Below are 17,787 nucleotides of genomic sequence, written 5' to 3' on the forward strand. Positions count from 1 at the left end.
AACACCCAGCATTGATAGTTCTCAGTCAATACAAAAGAAATGCTGGGCAATGGATTGATTGCTTTTCGTTCATTTTATTAGACTACAAAGATCCTCGTGGCAGAGGCCCTGCGTGCTGCACATTCTGTATAGCTCTAAGTGCAGTCTGTGCACAACTAATTATAATCATAGGAGCCCAGCAGAGGGGAGATAACCAGGTTGTCATAAATCAGGTGGACTAGGAAAAATGGGAAGCAAAATGCTTCTGATTTCTGAGATCCCTGCCCATTCCCACAAATGGGATTACTTAGAGCAACAGCACAGAAAGAGTAGCTTGAAGGGCCTGTAGAGTCCTGAATCTAGCCCCGAGTCACTCTCCCCTTGTAAGAGAAGGAGGAACACAAAATTGATCAGATCATCAGTGGAATTTGAATATCAGTGAACTCAAACAAGCAGCAATTGCTAGTGATGTTCCAAACACTAGTACAAAGGAACAGTACGAGCATGTGAATGTAGTTCTCATTTTAAAATGTCTGAAGATTTAAATACACGTCCTATATGACGTCCTCAAGGTCCTGGCAAGTTACCAGTGTGGTCCATAGGTGCAATGGTTGGGCAACCACCTCGGACTTCTCTGTTCATTGCTAGATTTGTTGCCGCTGACTCACTAAATGTCTGTAATCAGGCAGGTTTTACAATGAATGAAGCCCAGTTCCTAGTGCAGATCACTGCATCTTTCATTAATGCAGGTTCTGTATTATTGGTAGGCGCTGCCCCGTTTCACAGATAGATCCCCTTCCCCATGGGAACTGTCAGGAGCAGATAGCCAACTGAGCTCTGACAGAGCAGACTAGCTGCAGTGAATGAAATTTGATCTCATCGACTGTGTCTTCTAATGCTCTCTTTATTACATATTGTTAAAAAAAAAAAAACCCACAACAGCCAACCCTCTGCTATTAATGAGCCCATCTGCCTGACATGGGTGTATTGTTAGAAAGCAGCAAGAATAAGCAAAGCCCAGAGAGCACTGCTCGGGGGTGGGGAGAAAGGGGGATTATTTATGACAAAGCATAAATTATTTACAGCTGCAGAGACATGTGGAGAAGCAATCGGCTTTCATCTAAAAAGTTACTCTGTGTGTGTGAGCACGAGCACAAACTAAGGCCTGATGTGGGGGGAAGCCGGGGCAAATCATGATCGCGGATCATGTCCCTCCTCTTCATGTCCTCCTGGATCAGCTGTAAATGACCAGTGAGTGATGTGTGTAGCACTGATAATAGCTCTGTGGCAGAGGTGATGGCACAACAGATCGGTCCAGCTCTGGACAGAGTATTCTTGTCCTTCTGCTCAACTGAAAGAGGGTCCTTTAAAGGTAAGCGCCTAGTCTTGTCTGTGCATGTTTGCCCAGTGAATCTGAATGCCGTCGGAGCAGGGTCTTCCTTCTAAGTTTCTAGTGGGGTCTTCACTGTGTTCAAAATCATGACCTAAGTGGAGGTGCCTGGTTATACGTGAGGGCAGGTTTCTGCCTATACTACAGAGGATTTTGGTGAGATGATTGTGCGGTCACACAAAGCTATGTTTCCATAGGATGCTAGAAAGTCCATCTTAGTGTGTGCTCTTGTCTCACGGAAGCAAGCTGAACCCCACAATTTCTTTTTGTTCTAAATACACAAGTGGTTCTTCCTGGTAAATATTTCCATACACTGACTAGTCACAGAAGTTCCGTTTAACTTCACTGATGTACCCCTTCCTAGATTACATTCACCTGCCCCCGGCTTCCTCCCTCTTACTCACATAGTTTGTCCCTCCAGTCTAATTATTTCAGATCTATAGCCTCCATGGGGGGAAATCTTATTCCCAAAAATAAAGAGCAAAATTCAGCTTTGATGTGAACAAGCACAAGCCTATTGACTCTGGTTGTGTTAAATTCACGTACCCAACTCTGGTTTTGAAAAGCCTGAAGCAACATTGTAAGGGCCAAATAGCTGTGCTCCAAGATAAGCATCTCAATCTGCAAATCCACTTATCCACGTGAGCAGTGGCACTGCCTTCAATAGGATTACTTACCTGAGTAGATGCTTGCAGGACTGGGCTCTTATCCTGGCTGCTCATTCCCCGCTCAATGTCTCTGATTCCCTTTTAATTTCAGCATCAAGCCAGCGGCACCCTGCGTTCAGGATGGGAACATGAACGTGCCAGAAACACTCCCTCTTCACTCTGCTTTGTGAAATCTACAACCAAGGATTCCTTTCCTTGTTTTAGTCACCTTTACCTTTTACACTAAAACACTCTGTCTGAATGCTGCGGCTTTCCCTTCATTCGTCATCCTCTCTTTTCCTACCACGGATTTACTCTTACCTTTGCTCTGACGCCTCTCCCATTCTCCTCCAAAACCTTAGACGTTGAGGGCACTTCTCTCTCTACTTTCTGTACTTCCTTGTTCATCCCCATTGCCTTTTTCTGCTCCTGGGGTATTTATTGAGCTGTATGGTGCATGGAGAACACTTGGGGATACAGTAATTTACCTTCAATTCTTTCCATTTCCTCTTGTGTCCTTTTCCTCCATTGCTTTTTCTTCTCAATTTTAACCAAATCTTAATGGAGTCTCTCAGAATGTATCCTACTGAAATTACACAGTTATTCTCCTTTCTTTGGCACTCATTTCGGACCTCACTACCAGTCTGTCTAGATTCTTGTCTTCCTGGGGCAGATTACGCTCCGTTACAATGGTGTTGATGTGGCCTAAATCCACTGATTTCTGTGGAATTACTCTGCATTTACTCCAGCGTGACCAACAGCAGAATCCGGCCCGTGATTGCTACTACACCTGTACACGTCCACTCATTTCAGCTCTGTTGCTGAAAGCCCAGTCAAGAACTGCTTCCAAGAGAGTTCCCTCCTTTCCAAAATGTGCCCGGAAGACATTCTCTTGCAAGATGCCCTCAGATGTGAGACTCCATTCATTCATTCTGTTTAGTCAGACTCAGTTTGTGATGGATTTGTTGAAATCCTCCAAGGAAATTAGTCTATTCTTTCCACAACTGTCTCTAGGTGTAACCAACTGTCACTTCTTGCTACACGGAGTTCTGTAGGTTGATTGCACAATGAGTTAAGAAGAAAAATCCCATTATTTTAGATTTACTGTGTTCTCACATCCAGTGTTCAGTGTGGAAACGAGTGTCTGAAACCAGAAGGATTTCAAGCGGCCCTTTGGTATTTCATACACCACAATTAAAAAGTCATCCCTTTATCTGAATTAAAGAGAGAGGGAGATGAGTAAATGGCATCGCCACTGCGATGCCCAAATCCCAGTGTTACTCCTTCCGAAGAGTCTCACAATCCTTGATAATTGTTAATAATCTGCAGAGGCTTCAGTCATCAGAAAATATCGCTCCACATTTCCCACCTTCCACCAAATCTTTCATACACATTTAAGACTGATTCCAACACTGATCACCATGGTTTCCAACTATTAAGCATTTTATCTCTATGAAAAGCAGCTGTTAATTATGACACTATTTCCTGTCACTTAGCTACTTTTAAAATCCCTACAGGGTTTGCCCCTTTACTCCATGGCTATTTATTTTCTTAACAGCATCTTGGAAAGACCTTGGCAAATGCTTTGGAAAATCCAAGTAAACTATATCTGCCCGATTCCCCCTTCCTCCATTATTTTAATATTTCTGCCAAAGATTTCTAGCAGGTCAGAGCAGCAATATTTACCCTTGCAGCACCTGTGCTGGTTTGACTGTATTCATTTTACATTTTTCTACATGGTGCATTATTTGGAAATTACACTCAGTTTTCCCAGCGCTGACATGAGGCTTGTTAACCTGTGATTCTCATTGTCACCCTAGCTCCTCTTTGGAAGAAGATAATCACAGGGGTGAATTTCCATTCTTCAGGTTCAGTAGCATGGTTAGGGATCGGTCACAGATCCTTAGGGCAGCCTCACGTTTTAGTTCCTTAAGAACTCTTGTGTGAATGCCATCTGGTTCTAGGGACTCCCTGCACTCAAGTTACTTGAGCTGTTCCATAATCTCTTCCTCAGAGACTTCTTGCTCTGTTCATGCCATACTATGATTTCCTGTAAAGAATGCCCTTGAGATAGGAATTTCCTCATCATCTGCTTTAGGAAGGCTGCTGCAAGGAATTCATTTACCTTCTCTCCAACTGCTTCATCCCCTTTAATTACCCTACTAATTCTAGAGGGCTTGTGGACACAGGGGTACCACTGTTTGTCTGCTTTGTGCCCTTTCACCATAATTTATTTCATAAGAACATAAGAACGGCCATACTGGGTCAGACCAAAGATCCATCTAGCCCAGTATCCTGTCTTCCGACAGTGGCCAGTGCCAGGTGCCCCAGAGGGAATGAACGAAACAGGTAACCATCAAGTGATCCATCCCGTTGCCCATTCTGGCAAACAGAGGCTAGGGGCACCATCCCTGTCCAACCTGGCTAATAGCCATTGATGGACCTATCCTCCATGAACTTATCTAGTTCTTTTTTGAACCCAGTTATGGTCTTGGCCTTCACAACATCCTCTGGCAAATAGTTCCACAGGTTGACTGTGCATTGTGTGAAGAAATACTTCCTTTTCTTTGTTTTAAACCTGCTGCCTATTAATTGCATTTGGTGACCTCTAGTTCTTGTGTTATGAGAAGTAGTAAACGTCGCTTCCTTATTTACTTTCTCCACACCAGTCATGATTTTATAGACTTCAATCATATCTCCCCTTAACCGTCTCTTTTCCAAGCTGAAAAGTCCCGGTCTTCTTCATCTCTCCTCATATGGAAGCCATTCCATACCCCTAATCACTTTTGTTGCCCTTTTCTAAACCTTTTCCAATTCCAATATATCTTTTTTGAGATGGGGTGACCACATCCACACAGAGTATTCAAGATGTGGATGTACCATGGATTTATATAGAGGCAACATGATATTTTCTGTCCTATTATCTATCCCTTTCTTAATTATTCCCAGCATTCTGTTAGGTTTTTTCACTGCTGCTGCACATTGAGTGGATGTTTTCAGAGAACTACCCACAATGACTCCAAGATCTCTTTCTTGGGTGGTAACAGATAATTTAGACCCCATCAGTTTATATGTATAGTTGTGATTATGTTTTCCAATGTGCATTACTTTGCATTTATCAATATTAAATTTCATCTGCCATTTTGTTGCTCAGTCACCCAGTTTTGAGAGATCTTTTTGTAGCTCTTTGCTGTCTGCCTGGGTCTTAACTATCTTGAGCAATTTTGTATCATCTGCAAATTTTGCCCCCTCACTGTTTATCCCTTTTTCCAGATCATTTATGAATATGTTGAATAGGATTGGTCCCAGAACAGACTCCTGGGGGACACTACTATTTACCTCTCTCCATTCTGAAAACTGACCATTTATACCTACCCTTTGTTTCCTATCTTTTAACCAGTTACCAATCCATGAGAGGACCTTCCCTCTTATTCCATGACAGCTTACTTTGCATAAGAACCTTTGGTGAGGGACCTTGTCAAAAGGCTTTCTGAAAATCTAAGTGCACTATATCCACTGGATCCCCTTGGTCCACATGCTTGTTGACCCCCTCAAAGAATTCTACTAGATTGGTGAGGCATGATTTCCCTTTACTAAAACCATGTTGACTCTTCCTCAACAAATTAGGTTCATCTATATGTCTGACAATATCGTTCTTTTTTATAGTTTCAACCAGTTTGCCCAGTACTGAAGTCAGGCTTACCAGCCTGTAATTGCTGGGAGCACCTCTGGAGCCCTTTTTAAAAATTGGTGTCACATTAGCTATCCTCCAGTTATTTGGTACATAAGCTGATTTAAATGATAGGTTATAGACTACAGTTAGTAGTTCTGCAATTTCACATTTGAGTTCCTTCAGAACTCTTGGGTGAATACCATCTGGTCCTAGTGACTTATTGCTGTTTAATTTATCAATTTGTTCCAAAACCTCCTCTAATGACACCTCAATCTGGGATAGTTCCTCAGATCTGTCACCTAAAAAGAATGGCTCAGGTTTGGGAATCTCCCTCAAATCCTCAGCCGTGAAGACCAATGCAAAGAATTAATTTAGTTTCTTCGCAATGGCCTTATCGTCCTTGAGTGCTCCTTTAGCACTTCGATCGTCCAGTAGCCCCACTGGTTGTTTAGCAGGCTTTCTGCTTCTGATGTACTTAAAAAAAAATTGCTATTACTTTTTGAGTTTTTGGCTAACTGTTCCTCAAATTCTTTTTTGGACTTCCTAATTGTATTTTTACACATCATTTGTGAGAGTTTATGCTCCTTTCTATTTTCCTCACTAGGAGTTAACTTCCACTTTTTAAAGGATGCCTTTTTGCCTCGCACTGCTGCTTTTACTTTGTTGTTTAGCCATGGTGGCTCGTTTTTGGTTCTCTTACTATGTTTTTTAATTTGGGGTACACATTTAAGTTGAGCCTCTCTTATGGGGTCTTTAAAAAGTTTCCACACAGCTTGCAGACACATTTCCCACCCTTGCAGACACTTGTCACTACAAGAGTGGATCTTAATACTGTAAGCGATTTCCAAGCACAGCAAAAAGAAAAATCTTTAATGCAAATCAATCATTAATAGTAGTTTACATCCAAATTCTGTGAGATTTCCTTACATATTTCTTTGGCAAAATCTTTTCACTTACACAATCCAGAACTGGACTCTGAAGTTACATGAAGCTGCATTATTCCCAGGACTTCAGCAGCAGCTGAAGTGGTTCTTAACGCCAAGAAGAGCCTTCAATACCTCAATGACAACTGCTTAGTGACTTGGCAGGGACCAGTCTTGGAGAAGCCCTGATCCCTCACTTGTATTGCTTTTGTGCATTAAACAGATGCTTCTCATGAATTGAGTGCCCCTGTTTAATTACATTCATGGAATTAATCTTTCACGCAGAAGAGTTGCTGCTTCATCAAGAGTGGTGCTGACTCACTTCCACAAAAACCACTCCCTGTCCTGAGTTGCTAAATATTCAGCTGTCATTTCCGCAGCGAAGAAGCCTCTTATAGAATATTTTGGCAACAAAGGGGTGTCCAGGCAATGACCAAGCAGAAGAGGCATGGAGGTGGATGCTGCCAACTCCCTACCCCTCACCAAGTATTTGACATAATTTTTTGCTCTTATATTGCAAACAATACCTTTGCCCTTTCTCACAATTATTTCAAACTCAGAGGCTATTTACCTAAGCCATCCTCTTTTTGGCTGAAACAACAAGGAGTCTGGTGGCACCTTAAAGACTAACAGATTTATTTGGGCATAAGCTTTCATGAGTAAAAACCTCACTTCTTCGGATGCACTTCTTTTTGGCTGGAAATTCTCTAAAACATATTTGTTTAATTTCAAGTGATTTTTGCCATATAAACACGACTTCATCTTGACCTTGATTTTTTTCCTTCTCTCTCTCACACACACATGCACCAATGCCCCCTACAAATGTACTCAGAATGTCTCCATTCCATTCAGCGCCTCTCCATTCTCCATAGAGAAACATTCAGTTCTTGAAACAAGGACAAAATGTAAAGAAGTCCGTTCGCATATCTCAGCTGAAAGCTGAAGTTATCTGAATACTGCTGTATTCAGAATTAGAAGGAAGAATGAGGCAACTGCATAGCAGCTAGGAGTATGGATCATCTACAGACCTATGGGATCTGTCTTAACCAGGTGCACCACTGTGGTCTCAGAGTGGGGCTTAGCAGGAAATCAGTCACCAAAGCGGACTTGGTGGTCATTAGCAATTCCAGGGCACTTTTAAGTTTTGTGTCGTTCACCCCAATGCCCTGGGTCAATCATCATTTGGGTAACTGGATTCTACCCCCCTGGAAGGTCCAACGAGTGGCAGAATGCTTTGCCAGTTCCTGCCCTAAGCGGTGATGCAGCGCCACGGCCGGCCCTTAAACCCTGGCTACATCCCACCCCAGAGGCAGATGCATTGCAGCGGGGTGTGCCTGGCAGTGTGCTTTGGGAGGCGGGTCGGCGCCAGGGACGGGCAATGACACCTCCTCGGACAGAGCACGGGGCACCGGGCACAAGAGACCCCAGGCGGAGTGGGGGAGCCCCGGGGGGAGCAGGGGAGCCCCGGGGGGGAACAGGGGGACCCCGGGCGGAGTGGGGGAGCCCCGGGGGGAGCGGGGGAGCAGCGGGGGGGAACAGGGGGACCCCGGGGGGAGCGGGGGACCCCGGGGGGGGAACAGGGGGACCCCGGGCGGAGTGGGGGAGCCCCGGGGGGAGCGGGGGAGCCCCGGGGGGAGCAGCGGGGGGGAACAGGGGGACCCCGGGGGGAGCGGGGGACCCCGGGCGGAGTGGGGGAGCCCCGGGGGGAGCGAGGGAGCCCCGGGGGGGAACAGGGGGACCCCGGGTGGAGTGGGGGAGCCCCGGGGGGAGCGGGGGAGCCCCGGGGGGAGCAGCGGGGGGGAACAGGGGGACCCCGGGGGGAGCGGGGGACCCCGGGCGGAGTGGGGGAGCCCCGGGGGGAGCGAGGGAGCCCCGGGGGGGAACAGGGGGACCCCGGGTGGAGTGGGGGAGCCCTGGGGGGAGCGGGGGAGCCCCGGGGGGAGCAGCGGGGGGGAACAGGGGGACCCCGGGGGGAGCGGGGGACCCCGGGCGGAGTGGGGGAGCCCCGGGGGGGGAACAGGGGGACCCCGGGGGGAGCGGGGGACCCCGGGGGGGGAACAGGGGGACCCCGGGCGGAGTGGGGGAGCCCCGGGGGGAGCGGGGGACCCCGGGCGGGGTGGGGGAGCCCCGGGGGGAGCGGGGGAGCAGCGGGGGGGAACAGGGGGACCCCGGGGGGAGCGGGGGACCCCGGGGGGGAACAGGGGGACCCCGGGCGGAGTGGGGGAGCCCCGGGGGGAGCGGGGGAGCCCCGGGGGGGAACAGGGGGACCCCGGGCGGAGTGGGGGAGCCCCGGGGGGAGCGGGGGACCCCGGGCGGGGTGGGGGAGCCCCGGGGGGAGCGGGGGAGCCCCGGGGGGGAACAGGGGGACCCCGGGCGGAGTGGGGGAGCCCCGGGGGGAACAGGGGGACCCCGGGCGGAGTGGGGGAGCCCCGGGGGGAGCGGGGGACCCCGGGCGGGGTGGGGGAGCCCCGGGGGGAGCGGGGGAGCCCCGGGGGGGAACAGGGGGACCCCGGGCGGAGTGGGGGAGCCCCGGGGGGAACAGGGGGACCCCGGGCGGAGTGGGGGAGCCCCGGGGGGAACAGGGGGACCCCGGGGGGAGCAGCAGCAGCGGAGCTCTCGGGCAAGGGCCCGGCAGTCCCGCCCGCTCACCGCGGCGCGGGGCTCGGCCGAAGGGGCGGCGGGCTCCGGCGGGGGGCCCAACGGGGAGCGGGCGGGCCCAGGCCAGGCCCCGGCCCCCGAGCGCCTGCGCGGCGGCGGGCCGCGGTTCCCGGCCGGGCGGGTTTGCGGGCGGACAGGCCGGGCGCCATGGCGCGGGAACCCGGCTTCGTGCTGCGCTACCTGGCCGAGGTGGAGGAGCTGGCGGAGGAGGTGCTGGCGGGGCGGCGGCAGGTACCGCGGGCGGCCCCTGTCGGAGCCGGGGGCCCCGGCTGGAGGGAGAAGGGCCGGGGCCGGGGCCGGGAGGCAGCCCCGCTCCCCGCAGCGCAGCGCAGGAGGAACCGAGCCGCAGCCCCCAAAGCTCGCTCGCTCTCCGGCTCTGCTGCGCGCCCCGGCCGCGGCTTGGCCTCCTGGCCTGGCCCTGCCCCTGCCCCGGGCTGGGCCCCGTTCCCCGGGTTCCCCCAAGGAGTCCTAGCGCTGGGAGGGACCCCGAGAGGTCATCGCCTCCGCCCCGGCCCTCACGGCGGGACTAAGTGTTATCTAGACCAGGGGGAGGCAACCTATGGCATGTGTACCCAAGGCACGCACACTGCCCGGGTCCTGGCCACCGGTCCGGGGGGCTCTGCATTTTAATTTCATTTTCAATGAAGCTTAGGGTGACCAGACAGCAAGTGTGAAAAATCGGGACGGGGGTGGGGGGTAATAGGAGCCTATATAAGAAAAAGCCCCAAATATCGGGACTGTCCCTCTAAAATCGGGACGTCTGGTCACCCTAATGAAGCTTCTTAAACGTTTTAAACATCTTTTTTACTACGTACAACAAGAGTTTAGTTCTCTATTTTAACCGGCTCTCCGAGCTCTGGTCAAGTGTAGGTAGTCTCTTGGTCTATTCGAGGCCGTGATCAAGTGTCTTGATGTTTTTGGCCTTTTGGCCTCGAGATGAAAACCTTTGTCTTTGCTTCTGGGACCTTGAAGTGAAAAAATTCTCTAAGTTATATCTGTTCTTAGACTTATAGAAAGAGACCTTCTAAAAACGTTAATGTATTACTGGACCACGAAACCTTAAATTAGAGTGAATAAATGAAGACTCGGCACACCACTTCTGAAAGGTTGCTGACCCTTGATCTAAAGTGACCATCCCTGTTCGGTGTTTGTCTAACCTGCTCATCCCACACTCCTCCCCAAAACAATGCTCAACCAGAAAGTCCCAGTGGATTCACACTCTTTGTCCTAGGCAGGGACTTACACTTGCGGTTATGTTAATTGCAGGGTGAGTCCAGACCTATGGCTCTCAGTGAGATTTTAACTCAACCCAAAACAAGGCTTCACCCAGCTCATAACAGTTATGATTTTACCTTAGGCCGGAGAAATCTGAATGTTTGTTTCTTTTCCAGATTGTGGACCTGGATCTAAAGCGGAATCAGAACCGAGAAGCTCTCAGGGCTTTGCAGAAGGACCCAGACCCTTCTGGTGAGGGATCCAGTGTTAGCGCTGCTATTCACATCTGTGAAACTTTCAGCTCTCTGACACGCCTGACATAAAGTTGCTGTATTATCTTTCTAATCGACACACCCTGCCTGCAAAGTGATGGAGGGCCACATTTCCAAAACGGCACATGCAGATTAAACACACAGTTGCAGCTGCGGATGTAATTGTGCAAGTTTGTGCCTCAGAGTGGAGGTAGATTTGGTGAAAGGTCAATTACGGTGCTTGACCTAGTAGAAAATTAAAGCTACTTTGTACTATGAAAAGTAAATGTGCAAAATTGTACCTTCGTTTCTCAGCTGATCTGCACCTACTGGGGACTCAGTCACGTTTGCCTACTTTGTGGACTAAGATAAATATTTACTCTTGGTATCACTGTGGGCTAACACAGCTATGAGAACATGAGCTGGGAACTGTTCTGCTCTGCACTTCAGCAACAGAATAACTAAGACCTGATGGCAGAATCTTTACTGGAATGGTGAAAGAACCCAGCTTTGACACAAACATCCCAATTTCGTTTTAAAGAGCTGGTAGTTAGAAGAATATTTATAATTTATAAACTGAGCAGATTGGATTAGGAAGTTACAGTCAATAAACATGGAACGATGCCATCTTTAGTCACTTCTCAGAGTAGAAGTGCATGTTAAAATGGCTGTCTTTACCTGAGCTCTGTAGTAAATATTGTATTGTTTCAGAGTGTTGAAGCAAAGGAAGGATTTTTGGAAACCAAATGTGTATCTTTCTACTCTGGACTGAACGGGTAGAATGTTTGTGGTGACTGACTCACTCTTGCACAGGTTCCATGAGACTGAAGCTTGCTTAATTGCTCTTAGACACACACCTAAACGATGCTGCAGACTGTTGTGGCGCCCAGAGGGGTCTACAAAAGCTAGCCTGCTGGGTGGATTTTGCATTTATTTTGTACCCAGCAGGATGCAGAGGAACATGTTTCATTATGAAAATATCTAACCAGGCTGTCTTTCTGTTTTCAGAGAAAGCAATGGTTTGCTTTGGAAACATGTTTATTCAGCTTCCAAAATCCCAGACTAAGGAAATGATTCAGAAAGGTAAGCCAGATGCCAGATTTCTAAAACCTGCTTGTAAACTCTCAAGCGTCAGCCAGTATCGAACAAGGTTTTTTTGCACACGCTTGGACACATACACAGGTGTCTTGTGTCAGAAGTATGGGACTTGCGCTAATTTGGTTGCTGAGCCAGTCTGTCTTTACTGACTTAGAGCTTTTACATACAGAGCTTTTATTCTCACCACTGCTTGGAAGCTTAGCTCCTAGATAGCACGTCTCATCCCTAGGCCTCAGAGTGCTGTAGAGAGAAGGTTAAGTACCAGTACCTGTGTTTTACAGATTGGGAAGTTGAGGCAGTGAGAAGGGAAGTAGCTTGTCAGTGGCAGAGCAAGGAGTAGAACTGAAGTTTCCAGACACCCAGTTCAGTGCTTTACCTCATGTCAGCCTGCTTTGTGAGCCATGTACCCTGCATGTACTTTCCAAAGTGCTGCACAACTTTCCTTGAGCGCAGTTCAGAGGAAGAGGCGCTTAACTTGGCTGTGAAGTGAGGTGGCCTCTGTCCATGTTGTGCTGAGGGTTTAACAGTGCAACCTTTACACTCTTGACTAAGGAATTAGGCGATTAAATGCAAAAAGCTAAATTAATATTTTAAGAGGTGGGTATAAATTGTCCAGGAACAAATTAGGTCAAAGCAGTGAGGGAGGAGTGCTGATGAGGAACTTCAGAGGGACCCAGCCAAGCTAGGCAAATGGGCAGCAAAATGGCAGATGGAATTCAGTGATAAATACACGTTAGAGGGAATCATTTGAACCCCTCAGACATTTCACTGGGGTGTAATTACCTGTCACCGCTCAGGAAGAAAACCTGGCCATCACTGGCTATTGTTCTACAAGTCCTGTGCAGCAACTGTGAGGAAGGCAAACAGTCCTAGGATGCCAAAGGAATGGGCTGGAGAATAATACGGAAAATCTCTGAATACCATTCTACAAATCAATGGGGCACCTTCCCTTTGAGACTGTGTGCGGTCTGGGCCACCCCATATCAAAGGGAATGCACCAGAATTAGAGGGGCTTCCGAGATGAGAGACCAGAAAATCTCTACTATGAAAGGAAGACGAGTTTATTCCCCACCTTGGTAGAGAGGAAAGGAAGGGCGAGAAAGGTAGATTGGGAACTTGTATTCAACTTGCCTCTATAAAACGAGGAACAAAGGGGCATTCAATGAAATTGAAAGATGGCACATTTTAAAACTGGACTCAATACAACTGGGTGAAATGTTCTGGCCTGTACTCCTGGGGGGATTCTGCACTCATGCAGGGGCGCAGGATTCATATGGCCTGCATTTTTCTGTCTCTCCCCCCCCGCCCCCCGCAGAAAAACACAAAAAAAATCTGCCAGGGGACATGTGCCTCGTCCCCAGCAGCCCAGGCAGTACATCTGTTCCAGCGTGTCTGGAGCAGCCTCAGAGATTTGGGCGGGCGTGCCTGCGTAATCACTGTCCGGGGGGGGCTGCGTGTACCTGTGTGCCGAAAGAGAAGGAGACTCTGTCCCTCTCTCGTGACTTGCAGCTCCCTGGTGTGTAAGGGTCAGGCTTTTTATTATGCAGGAGGCAGGCTAGAGGCACAAATGAAGCAGCCTGCCTGAGTTAATTGATCTTATTCTCTGAGGCACAAATGTAGCCCCCTGACTGTGTAGTAAAATTGCTGTTGATGGTTAATTTATCTCATTCTCTAAGGCAGAAATGTAGCAGCATGCCTATTGTTCTTTTTAGTTAACTGTTCCCATTTTCCATCAATTCCCCCGGAGCATTAAAACCTGTGAAAGTTTTAAGGCCCCTACATTGCCAGAGTGACGTAAAGGAGTCTTCTTATAAATGGCAGGAAGGGAATCCTCCGCTAGGAAGATCTATGCGCTTTCTCACTTTTTTTCCTGTGCCAAAGTGGCACAATGGGGTTAGCTTACAGCTCAGGATTTATTTTACTTACCAATTAAAGAAAAAAAGACTTTGAGGGCAAATAAAACATTTACCAAGCAGTCAATAAAATGTCAGGACAATCAGAATCAAGCATTCCCCAAAGTACCCAGCCAGGTCCAGGACAATGATTAGCAAAACTGTCTGACTTTCATGTGTGAAAGTCTGAGCAATTTAAAATAACATTCTACTTTTTTTTCCCTGTTTGCTGTTCTGTCATGTAATTTAAATGAAAATCCAGGATTATTACTGGAATGCAGGGTATTGGTTACCAAGTGTTTGCAACTTAATTTTCATGTGTTTAGGAAATGCTGAATATGAAATGAAATTAATGGAGATATCCCATCTCCTAGAACTGGAAGGGACCTTGAAAGGTCATTGAGTCCAGCCCCCTGCCTTCACTAGCAGGACCAAGTACTGATTTTGCCCCAGATCCCAAAGTGGCCCCCTCAAGGATTGAACTCACAACCCTGGGTTTAGCAGGCCAATGCTCAAACCACTGAGCTATCCCGCCCGCAAAATAGTTATTGTGACTTTTTTTCTTTGTATTGTAGTTTGAATAAATTACCATAACAATTGAAACTGGTGTGATTATATTGCATTTGAATTTTTTGGTGCAGAGTCCCCCCAGGAGTCTAGTATGCAGGAGGTCAGCCTGGAAAAGCATAATGGGCCCTTCTGTCCTTAAAATCGATGAAAGTGGGTGGGTTTAGAAGTATTAACTGTTTGTGGTTGTGCCCAGAGGCCCTGATCATTAGTTACTGTACATTCCCACCCAAACAAAAGACAGTACCTCCCCCAGATAGCTTATGGTTACTTTTAAGAAACCTCTGGTTTGGCTCCCAGTACTGGCATGGCCTATCCTTTCTGATAGGTTGTAATGCAGTTACAAATGACCTTGTTTGGGCTCCAGAACCTTGTTCCTCTCACCATTCATTATACTTAGTTGGAAGGGAATATCTGGCAGGAGCATATTCGTAGAAAGAGAACTGTATACCTACTTTTTTCTATATGACAAAACAAATGCAGCAAGTTCAGTGCGAGTGAGAATCCAAGGAAGAGTTCCCCTTCACTCAGAGTTGATGTTCCTTAACTCGCTGTACTCCAGGATGCTTCATTATCACCATCTGATCACTATCTTCTCAGATCAGGAGCACTTGGACGAGGAAATAAACCAACTTCGGAAAGAGCTGAGAGTGAAGGTCAACCGTCTCTTTGAAGCTCAAGGTATTTGAAAAGGGTCAGGGAACATTTGATTGGGAGCACAAATCAGGTGAGGGGTGGAGGGAAGAGGTCCAAAAATACATGAACTATATTTGGAGAATAACTCCCCTCCATTCTCTTTACAGTAAAAGCCCCATATTTGCCCAGTTTTATGGGCTTGTCCCTGGGACTGTTCTGTTGCAGACCTCACTGTGCACCACTAAGGTGTTGTTAGTTGTTTCCAGTGGCTGGTAGTTCAGTCAGTGATGACTATGGGAACAAATCTGCAGCCAGATACAGCAGGGTCTTCTCCAGACTACTTGTACTGGCAGTTGTTTAGAGAACTCTTTCACCAAGCGCCAGTGAGCATGCTTTTTAACAATAGCTTTATTTCCTGCCTGTTCTTCCTCAGGTAAACCTGAGCTGAAAGGATTTAACTTGAACTCCATGACCCATGAGGAAATGAGAGTAATCAATCAGATACTGGAAGGACGAAACTAGACCATCGTGTCGACTTCAACGTTGCTGATAAGGTGCATTTAGACTGTCACTCACAGTGCAAAATCTGTGGACAATCTCCAGATTTCCTGTGAAGACATATTTACTCTCTGGAGTGGTACATTTCCTAAGAAGCATTTGGCTTCTGAAATCTTTTCACTGTAGGAATCATTCGGCTCCAGTGTCGGTCGTGGATTAGACACTGCAACTTGCAGAGACAAGTGCTAGAACACTGGCCCTTTTAGTTATTTGACAGCCTGCCATCCCTGGGGTGGGAGTGGGATTATTAGAATCAGAGGAGCAGGACATTCCTAACTGCATCTCTTTTATGTATGAACTTCTGTAACTTCGCTCCACAGCTAGTGCATTCTATTGGCAGGAAAAGGAGTAGGAGGAAAAGAACTGTGAATCCATAGTGTCTTCAAAGAATAAAGAAAGAAACTTTGAGTTGTGTAAGCTTGTGGTGGTGGAAGAATTGTGAATCAATTAAACTGTTCACTTAGGAAAATTCCTGGGTTGTTTTTTTAAGCGTACAGTAGATACTTGAGTGCCTGCTAATCTGAAGGGTGTACTTCTGAGCTAGTATCCTATGTCTAAACTTGTAAGAAGAGATTTGGAAGAAGTGGGATTGTTTGCATTAGGGAAGGGGACAGAAGTATGCAAACCAATGAATGGTCTAGAGAAGAGAGATTAGGTGTCTCTACTCATCCTGTCTCAATACAAGAACAAGGGGCTATTCCATGAAATTGATAAATGATGAATTCAAAACTGATATAAAGGAGGAAATACTTTTCACACAATTAGCCCATGGAACCCATTGCTACAATATACCATTGAGGCTAACAGCAGGATTCAAAAAAGGATTAAACACTGGTGGATAACAAGACTCGCCAGAGCTATAGTAGTGTTTAAAAAATTACACCCTCGTGTTTCAGACAAATTCTAACTACAGCGCTACCTTGATATAACACGACCCAATAGAACACAAATTTGGATACAACGTGGTAAAGCAGTGCTCCGGGGCAGCGGGGCTGCGCACTCCGGCGGATCAAAGCAAGTTCAGTATAATGGTTTCACCTATAACGCAGTAAGACTTTTTGGCTCCCAAGGACAGCGCTATAACAAGATAGAGGTGTATTTGGAGTGGAGATGGAGGAGCTGTGTACGATGGGGAATTAGGAGGAAACTTCCCTGGGGGTAGATTATCCCGTAACTGCCTACAGCAGGTTTTCTTGAACCTTTCTGTAAAGCAGTTGGAAGCAGCTGCTGCTGGCAACAGGATAGCGGACTAGATAAATCCCCTGTCTAGTAATTCCTTTACTCCTAATTGCGCTAATGAAATGGTAAATATGACTGCTTATGTTTGTGCATGGGCCTGGGGAAGAGGAGCATACAGTGACAAGAAAAGCCTGCTGTCCTCTCTCTAGAAATGAAGGCTTTCTTCCCCACACTAGCTCAGGTAAAGTTTAGTAAATATTAATCATATATTAATATCCTCTACAAAACACACACCTTCTCAGTTAATGCAAAAAGTAAAGGAAAAGAATGAAGGTGATTCCACCATGAGCAGCTCTCCTTCATATTTCATCGCTTCCCTAGTGCGGCCAGTGGTAGATGTGTTTTGTCTTGTTAGTGCTATTTAATTTGGAAAAAGTCAGAGATACGGCTATAACTTGATTCCCTCTGAATACAGCAAAGGGAGTTTGAGGCCTAGCAGAATCACTTTCATTCTTTTTTCATTTTTAGTGTTTGCATTGCTTGAAAGTGTGCCCTAGATTAGTGAACGTGGTTTTGGGTGGGGAATTTTAGTTTAAAACACTGGTTTCAATTTGAGGGCTGGGGAGTAGGCATAGCTAGCAAGCCAGTGAAACAACTGCATCTGTTTTGGCAGATTTTTGTACTCTCAGCACAGAGAACTGTAGCTGACCCTTCATCTTTGTCTAGCACTCAGCCTCCTGCTGGATTGGGTGAACAGCTTTGAGCACCAGGTGTTTAAACTTTAAACAGAACAACTGTAATTGTTAGCTCTCAGCTAATCTCCCAGCCAGCTAGGCAGGCACATACACACCAATATGCACTGTGTTTTGTTCAGTTTTGCACAAATATAAAATTTGAATAGAGCTCAGGAGGAGTGGGTTTGCACCAGAATAGGCCTGTTCCACTCTCCTTAAGACGGGCTGTTTTGGTAAATCTATCAGCTTTGCTTGAGTGTTTTTTTTAAAGTGGGCTGTATTTAACTAGCTAATGTATAGGATTTAGAGCTACATCCACATAAACTTCCAACTGCTAAAAGCAAAGCTATGCACTGTAGGCTTAAGGCTTAAATTACAGATTTAGAA

At 47.1% G+C, this 17,787-nt stretch overlaps 1 protein-coding gene across 1 annotated transcript; it reads left to right on the top strand.

Annotated features, from left to right (window-relative positions):
- Window positions 1–9,338: 9,338 nt before the first annotated feature.
- On the top strand, window positions 9,339–15,904 carry PDRG1 (p53 and DNA damage regulated 1). Its single transcript, XM_054045828.1, has 5 exons — window positions 9,339–9,501; window positions 10,662–10,737; window positions 11,745–11,819; window positions 14,894–14,974; window positions 15,363–15,904. The coding sequence occupies exons 1-5, from the start codon at window positions 9,418–9,420 to the stop codon at window positions 15,449–15,451; spliced, it is 405 nt and encodes a 134-aa protein (XP_053901803.1). The 5' UTR covers window positions 9,339–9,417; the 3' UTR covers window positions 15,452–15,904.
- The last annotated feature ends 1,883 nt before the right edge of the window (window positions 15,905–17,787 follow it).

This window comes from Malaclemys terrapin, chromosome 12 (assembly GCF_027887155.1).
Source record: "Malaclemys terrapin pileata isolate rMalTer1 chromosome 12, rMalTer1.hap1, whole genome shotgun sequence".
Classification (NCBI taxonomy): domain Eukaryota; kingdom Metazoa; phylum Chordata; order Testudines; family Emydidae; genus Malaclemys; species Malaclemys terrapin.